The 8,701-nt window shown below is 49.2% G+C and overlaps 1 protein-coding gene across 5 annotated transcripts in view; it reads right to left on the bottom strand.

The window, feature by feature from the left end:
• The window catches only part of TMEM114 (transmembrane protein 114), a 45,703-nt gene that overhangs the window by 21,221 nt on the left and 15,781 nt on the right, over window positions 1-8,701 (bottom strand). For 4 of the 5 annotated variants that reach the window (XM_037740254.1, XM_037740258.1, XM_037740255.1 and 1 more), the window contains 2 exons: window positions 6,254-6,391; window positions 3,224-3,707 (listed from right to left, as the gene is read on the bottom strand). The exons of the other annotated variant lie outside the window; for it this stretch is intronic. In XM_037740254.1, coding sequence (XP_037596182.1) covers window positions 3,475-3,707; window positions 6,254-6,391 — 371 coding nt within the window. In that variant the 3' untranslated portion in view covers window positions 3,224-3,474. Of the gene's footprint in view, window positions 1-3,223; window positions 3,708-6,253; window positions 6,392-8,701 lie in introns of those variants that run through there. 5 annotated transcript variants of the gene reach the window in all.

Here is an 8,701-nt window from a genome sequence, read left to right as displayed (position 1 = left end):
CAGATCAGATCAGATCAGATCAGAACAGAACAGATCAGAACACAACAGATCAGAACAGAACAGAACAGAACAGATCAGATCAGAACAGAACAGAACAGATCAGAATAGAATAGAACAGAACAGAACAGATCAAATCAGAACACATCAGAACAGAACAGAACAGAACAGATCAGAACAGAACAGATCAGAACAGAACAGATCAGAACAGAACAGAACAGATCAGAACAGAACAGATCAGAACAGATCAGAACAGATCAGAACAGAACAGATCAGAACAGAACAGAACAGATCAGATCAGATCAGAACAGAACAGAACAGAACAGAACAGAACAGAACAGACCAGACCAGACCAGACCAGACCAGACCAGACCAGACCAGACCAGAACAGATCAGATCAGATCAGATCAGAACAGAACAGAATAGAATAGAATAGAATAGAACAGATCAGAACAGAATAGAATAGAACAGCATCCCAACCCCACTTAATCATCAGCACCTCCTTACCAAGGGCCATGGACACCACCCAGTGCCTTCTCCCTCCCCACCTCTACCTTCACCTCCTGTTTCTCTCAATCAACACTCTTTGTTTCCCTCAAACACAGAAGCCCCCTCCACCTCAGGGCCTTTGTGTGCTGTCACCTGCCTGGTCTGCAGTTTCCCTACCTGCAGGTTCCTCATGCAGGTCTCAGGACAATGTCACCTCCTCCAAGAGGCCCTTTCTGATTGACCTCCCTGGAGTCGCATCGCATGTCTCCCAGACACCTTTCATCCCATCACCCTGTTTTGCTTTGCTTTGTTTTGTTTTTTGTTTTGTTTTGTTTTGTTTGAGACAGAGTTTCAGTCTGTCACCTAGGCTGGAGTGCAGTGATGCGATCTCAGCTCACTGTAACCTCCACCTCCTGAGTTCAAGCAATTCTCCTGCCTCAGCCTCCCAAGTAGCTGGGATTACAGGCTCCCCCACCACGCCCAGCTAATTTTTATATTTTCAGTAGAGATGAGGTTTCACCATGTCAGGCTAGTTTCGAACTCCTGGCCTCAGGCGATCCACCCCCTCCCCCCACCCAGCCTCCCAAAGTGCTGGGATTACAGCTGTGAGCCATCAAACCCAGCCTCATCACCGTTTTGTTTTCTTCGTAATACTAATCACTGTCTGAATCTCTCAGATGGATTATGGGTTCCTGTGATTATCATCTGTTCCCATAAGAGCTAGGAAGGGTGAGGATCTTCTTGGCCATCCCCACTCTTGTGTCCCCAGTCCCTGGAATAGTCTCTGACACATAGTAGGTGTCGCAGGCACTTATTGAATGCATGAAGGCTGGGCAAATGAATGAGAGTCTTCTATGTTGTCTGTTCCTGGAGTTTTGGCTTGTTATTGTTCACTGTTGCTGGCTTAGCAGTGTCTCAGCATTTCCCACCGTGGACATGTGGGACCCGATGTCCTCAGCATCATGGGATGTTGAGCAGCATCCCTGGCCTCTTCCCGCTGGAGATGCCAGTAATACGACTCCCTACACTCACTCAGAACAACCGAAACTGTCTCCAAACATTCCAAACGTCAGGTGGGGGAGAGAATTGCCCCAGCTGAGGACCCCTACCCTGCAGTGTTTAATCCAGCACCGGGGCGCTAGGTGGGCTGAAACTAATTTGGAAATCAAATCCTGCCTCTGGTGCAGTTCCACAATATGACCAGCAGGTGGAAGCAGAGACCGCCCTTTCGGTAGTACGGTGTCCTCACTTAGCAAAAACTTTCTTTTCCTCAGCCTAGCAAACCTTTACTCCTGTGGGGCCTTGTGAGTAATCCACTCCATTTACGCCGTTCCAGATTAGACCGGACGTCACAGCAACATCCTGAACCGGGAACAGAGAGCCAGTAAAGAAGCACAGGCGCTGGTGGGAGTTGGCAGAGGACCATCTTGGGACCAGGTAGTTCTGAATTTTACTCTCATTTGCATCCCTTTTTCTCCTTATGCCCTTAGTCCAGTTATGTGAACCTGCTGGTGCCTCAGTTTCCTCATCTGTACCCCGCTTTGCTTATCTACCCCCGCTTTGCTTTGCTTTGTCCTCATCACGGGCTACATGTTTCATATGTCTCTCTCCTCAACCATGTGACACCCCAGAGAGTAAGGGCTAGGTCTGGAGGAATCACTGCCCCCTAGTTGCTGGTGTGTACTGGCCTTCCATTGGGTGTTTGTTGAGTGACTGACTGATTGACTGGCATGGAGAATAGCTCAGGTGCATAGAAAGTACTCAGTGGGTGTCAGCTATGATGAAGACAATGCTGAGTCATGGCGATGATGATGTTGTGATGAAAATGATGTTATATTGTTGATAATGGTGTTGTCATCTTTTAATCCACACCAATATTCCCCAAACCATCAGCACCTCCCAGAGACTTTCCTAAGCTGAAGGCTCCTCAGGCCCTCCCCCTCCGTCTCATGACTCGGAATCTTACAGGAACAGAATCTCAGCCACGGTTTGGGGCTAGAATTGCCTGGAGAGCTCTTAAAAGACACTGACACCTGGACTCCATCCCTAGAGAATATCAGATCAAAGATGCAGCCAGAGCAGTAGAATTTTTGGAGGATACCCAGGTGATTCTAAGTGCAGCAAGGTGACAACCCTTCCCTGTCACTTAACAAATGCCCTGGCTCAGCATTTATGGAAAGGGTGGCTTGGTTCAGAAGCCTCAGCATCTCCCGGAAGCTAGCTAGAAATGTGAGTTCTTGGGTTTCACCCAGGCCTCCTGGCTCAGACACCCTGGGGGTGGCATCAGCCTGTGAGTACCAACAAGCCCATAGGGTCTTGGGCACGCTAAATGTGAACAGCACTGCCCCAAGGGACCCGGATGTGGAGCCCGTTCCCAGGGGCAGAACACCCAGGATGAAAGCAGGGATGGATTTTTCTGCGGAGGATGGAAAAGGTATGATTCATCCTGAAGAGTGCTCTATCAATTGGCCGACCTCTTAGGAGTCTTGCAGCTTCATATTGTAGACCTAACCCAACCACCAGACCCTGTAGAAAGCCAATGTCATGAGAGATATTTTAGAACAAAAGGAACTCCAGGCCAAAGCTCCCCAGAGAGAGCTCAACGCGTTACAGGCCCAGGAGGTGGGGCACCCTCTCCCTTTCCCAGACCCACCAAGGAGTTGATCCAAGGGGCATGGGTGAGGAGGAAACGAAGTGAGAGGGGTTGCCAGGACCTTGCACTCTGTAAAGCTCTGTGTGTCATTAAGGGATCATTTTTATTTCCTGTGAAGCAGTTTGGGTCAGCCAGGCCACACAGACACACATGGACATGAGCACACAGGCACTAAAATAACAGCCAGACCCCGAGCTTAGTCCACGGGGATTTGGGGGTCACCTGGCCTCCCCGAGTGGCCTTTGAGGAAGAAGAGGCCACACAGCCCATGGAGATGAGTCGATGAAGCTCTGGGGCCAAGCCCCTCCCTCCCCTCCTCCACCCAGCGCCCAGGCTCATATGTCCTGGTCCTGCCTTCGTCTCAGGCTGAGCTCGCGGGCTGCTGCCAGGAAGGTCACCCCGGTGAGCAGCTCGGTGATGAAGCTGATCCAGCCCAGGGCCAGGGACCAGCCGAAGTGGATGTCCACCTCATCCAGGAGGGCCTTCTCCTCCAGTAGACAAAGCGCCTCCCGGAAGGCGACGGCTGAATACGCTATGTAGATGCTGATCCCAGCAAGGGTCACCATGGCTGCAGGGACGGCAAAGGGAGAGCAGATCAACCCCCGCCCTCTCCCACCCAGCACTCCCTCCTCCTCCTCCTCCTCCTCACCCTGCCCAGCCACACTGCTCAGCATCTTCACTCCTTCCTGCCACAGGACCTTTGCATGTGCTGGTCTCCTCACTGGAGGCGCTCACCCCTGCTTCTCCGCCTGCCATCAGCAACTCCTACTCTCCCCACAGATCTCAGCTCATGCTTCGATTCCTGGACTTGCCCGAGCAGTGATTCCACAGCTCCATACAGCTGTCCATCACTGCCGCGGCCACAGGTGCAACTTCGCATTTGTTTGTGATTTTTTTTTGGACAGTCTCGCTCTGTCTCCCAAGCTAGAGTGCAGTGGTATGATCTCCGCTTGCTGCAACCTCCACCTCCCGGGTTCAAGCTATTCTCCTGCCTCAGCCTCCCGAGTACCTGGGACCACAGGCGCCCACCACCATGCCTGGCTAATTTCTGTGTTTTTAGTAGAGACGAGGTTTCACCGGATTGGCCAGGCTGGTCTCAAACTCCTGACCTCAAGTGATCTACCAGCCTCGGCCTCCCAAAGTGCTGGGATTACAGGCATATTTATGTTATTATTTAACTAACCTCTGTCTCCCCAGGGGCCTGTGAGTTTCCAGAGGGCAGACACACCCATGGGTTGGCTCATTTTCAATTCCCCAGCACCTAGAACAGTGCCTGGTCCATGGTGGTTCTCCACAGATATTGGATTTGAGCCGCATTGTCCAGTACAGTAGCCACTGGCCAGTTACACGTGGCTATTTAAATTTAAGTTAATTAATTGAAGTAAAGTTAACAGCCCAGCGCCCCCATGAGCACTCGCTGCCCCAGCCTGGTTTGCAGCTCCCGACGCACATCACAGGTTAGGGAAATTCTCCACCATCCCAGAAACTTCAACCAGGCAGTGCTGGTTTGGAGAATTTGTCATTTGGGTGAACTATTAATGCCAGTATTATAATAATTGTGAGTGGCTGCAGGGGATGAAGCTTTGCAGTATGTTCACCCCCAGGCATCCTTTTGTTTTTTCCCCTCTGTGGGAAAGTGTGCATGACATCACTGCTGTGTTCTTCTTAAATGAGGAACATTCCAAATACACTAGGGCACGGGAGCCGTAAAGCAGCCAGCCATGTGATGAGTCCCAGTTTTCAAAACCCCGGTCCACTGCACCAAGCCATGGTGTTAGCCTGCCACTGTCTATCAATCTGTTGTTTTGATTTATCTTGTTTTTGTGTGTGCTGCTGTTTAATTGACAAGTAAAACATTGCATGTATTTATGGTGCGCAGCATGAGGGTTTGATGTGTGTGCATACTGTGGACTAACTCAGTCAAGCTATTCAACACAGGCATGGCCTCACACACTTAGCATTTCTGTTGTGTGTGGTGAAAACTAAAATCTACTCTCAACGATTTTCGAGAACTCAATATGCTGCTGTTAACTGCTATCACCATCATGCCCCACAGATCACTGGACTTCCTCCTTTTGCCCTGAAATCCTGCCCCCTGCCTGTTTCACTCTCTGTTTCTATGAGTTTGGTGACCGCTGCTCCATTCTCTGTTATTGTGAATTTGACTCTTCTAGATTCTACATAGAAAGAGATCATGAGGTGTCTTTCTGTGCCTGGACATGCCCATTTTTTAGTCAATCAAAGCAGCATCTGTTGAGAAATGCTGAGTGTGTGATGGAATATATTGTTTGCTGGGAAGAACGATGACAAGGAAAACTTAGCTGCCCCCCACCTCCCCAAATAGAAAACTACTTGGGGCATTCTAAAGTGGCAGGACAATATATAAATATCATACGCTGGTTAAAACAATTCTTTAAGCTCGGGACATCTGACCCTGTCCCCGTGGCTGCCTCGTGGGGAATACTTTTTAGTTTGTCTGTGATCAGTGGTAAATGGGCACCAGCTGCCTACTCGGCATATTTTATGTTGTGAGAAAATACGGAACATCTGTCTGTTAATAATGATCACCTGTTCAGAGAGAATAAATGCATGGGTCAGCAGCTGCTCCAGGCTTTCAGCCTGGAATGCTATCGGCCCCTGAGATTCTCAGCTCAGAAGGCTGCTGGTCCCCCAGTTAGACCCACTTTGCTGTTGTATCTGGGTGTCTGCTTCTCAATGCCTTCATCGCCACCTGGGTGGGGGTCTCTACGGCCAAGCTGGACTCCGTAAGTATCTATCAGAGGGGCTGACCAGCAGAAGAGAATGAGGGTGGCTAGAACAAGGGTTTCTTGCCGGCTCAGGGCCCTAAAGCTGGAAGCTATCACAAGTTCGGGCAAAGGCAGTACCTGCAGCCTCTTTGGTGAAGTAATGAAAAGGATTCTTGGAAGCTGCTCCCTCTGTATGGTTCCTGTCTTTGAACCAGAAACTAGGTGATTCTGGGCTGAAAACCACTCATCTCTTCCAAGTGAACCCCAAGGGGCCTTGGGAGCTCCCTCCTTTGTTGAGGGTTCAGACACAGTACCCACCGTCCACCCCCGACCACAAGCCAGAGTCCCAGGCAGGGTGGGCACCTACCTCCAAAGAGGAACACAGTTCCGGTGAGCAGGAGTGGGAGGTAAGCTCGGAGGAGGAAGCTCAAAAACCCTGTCATCCCCCCAAAAACCATCAGGATAAGGCTGAGCGGCAGCAGAATCACAAACGTCCCATGCATGGCTTAGAAGAGACAGAGAGGACACCAGACAGAGGAGAGTTACTAACGTCCTTCATTCAATCAACAAACACTTCCCCAGCACCTACTAGAGCTGGGGAAAATCCACCCTGTCACTGCCCCTATGATTATTACTTCTACTGTTGATGATGATGATGATGACCACAACAACAGTGGTTGAGACTCACGTGCAAGGGTGTGTGCTTTGTTGTTTTGCTTTTGAGGCAGGATCTTGCTCTGTCGCCCAGGCTGGAGTACACTGGCACCACCACGACTCACTACATCCTTGACCTCCTGGGCTAAAGGAAACCTTTCACCTCAGCTGTCCAAGTAGCTGGGACTGCAGGTGTGCACCACCACACCCAGCCGATTTTTTTTTTTTTTTTTTTTTTTTTTTTTTTTTTTGGTTTTTTTTTTTTTTTTTTTTTTTTTTTTTTTTTTGGTAGTGATGAGGTCTTAATATGTTGCCCAGGCTGGTCTCAAACTCCTGGGCTCAAGTGATCCTCCTGCCTTGGCTTCCCAAAGTGCTGGGATTATAGGTGTGAGCCACCGTGCCCCGCCAGAACTGGCTTCTAACAAGAGGGAAGCCGCAGTGCAGATGACCACACACATCGTGAATTACTCATTGCAAGACTGGGGTGTTAGGGAGAACCTGGGCCTGGGGTGGCTGCCAGTCGTTTGTGCCTTGGCTCTGTCTCCACAGTCATGGGACCTTAAGAGATCTAAAAATCCCTGTGTTCCTTAGCATGGCATTTTGGGGCCAGCACTTGCTGATCAGTTATAAGTTACCTTATCTCAAGGCTGGCTTCACTGACCAGAGTGCTGGCCCCGTTCTCTACAAGAACATATTTGTCGCCACAAGGAGGAGCCTCATGCAAGCTTTTTGGGTTTTGTTTTGTTTAAAGCTTTTGCCAGCAACTTCATGCATCATGCAGGCTTTTTGGATGGGATGGGGGAGCAGGGACTCTGTGGATGAAGGGCTTTGGGCAATGAGAGAACTAAAGGGGACACTGCTACTCTCAGGGCATGAAGGCCATGTGCTGTGTGGGATAACCAAAGTGAAGGAAGAGATGCTGCCTCCCCGCCCGCCCCCCCCAGAGCCAAACAGATCTCCCTGGAGAAGAGTCCTGCATTGAATATATTTCTTTTGTCCCCTCTCTAATAGGATCTGGGGCCATTTCTTGAGACCTCCCAGCCCCAAATAGTCAAAGATAAATATTAATACAACCGACAAAAATCAGGAAGTCAAAAAGAATGAAAGACATGAAAGTCAACATCCCTGGTTGGGGGTGAATGGGGGAAGAAAAAGAAGAAAGGAGGGAAGTCTAAGGTCTCAAGGTCTATTCCTCTGCCACTGCGTTGGCTCTGACCTTCCCAGCAGCCACAGAAAAAAGAGAAGCAAGTGCAAAGTTGTTTTTGTTTTTGTTTTTAATCCATTCATTTGCCACATGTGTATTGGTTGTTTGCTATGAGCTGGGTGCCAAGCATCTTTAAATCCTTTTGGCAATAGGATAGTTTTGAAAATAAATAGTTTCTTCTCATCCTTCAGTACAAGCTAAGCATCATTTGTCCTGGGAAGTCTTTCCTTACACGGCATTCACCACTGTCCACACAAACAAGTGCCCTTCCTCTGTGCCTCCTCAGCACCCCGTAGGGACGGGTGTTTATTACCTAGTGTTGAGGGTATCTTAGTCACTTTTATGTTTCACCCTACAGGACGTGAGTTCCTGGACACGGAAGATCTTGCCACGCACGATTGTATCACTGAGTTTCTAGCAGAGGCTCTGGGACATGGTAAGTGCTGAACAGATATGTGTTGACCAATGTCTTGAATGAATGAATCAATGAGTGAATTTTGAGGTAGACAGTGTGGCTTTCAGGCAGGAAAACTATGGCAATTTCTAGGAAATAACACTGAGGAAGCCTGAGAGAGGACCTCCTGGTGATGAAAAATATAAACTTCAGAGCCAGATTATTTTTGCACTTGATTTCAGGCTGACTGTGGGGTACTTGGCATGTCATTTAATTACTCAGAAACTCCATTTCTGCTCTTTATGAAATGGAGGTAGAAGTAGACAGCTCACAGAACTATAACGCTTGTATGCCATCGTCTGAGCACTTTGCAAGCATGAGGTAGATGGATTGTCCGAGGTCAAGAGTTAAAGACCAGCTTGGCCAACATAGTGAAACCTTGTCTCCACTAAAGATAAAAAAAATGAAGCTGGGCATGGTGGCAGGTGCCTGTAATCCCAGCTACTCAGGAGCCTGAGGCAAGAGAATCACTTGAACCCGGGAGGTGGAGGTTGCAGTGAGCC

The sequence above is a fragment of the Cebus imitator genome, unplaced genomic scaffold (genome assembly GCF_001604975.1).
Source record: "Cebus imitator isolate Cc_AM_T3 unplaced genomic scaffold, Cebus_imitator-1.0 Scaffold4, whole genome shotgun sequence".
Classification (NCBI taxonomy): domain Eukaryota; kingdom Metazoa; phylum Chordata; class Mammalia; order Primates; family Cebidae; genus Cebus; species Cebus imitator.
This window is presented reverse-complemented; position numbering and strand designations above follow the sequence as displayed.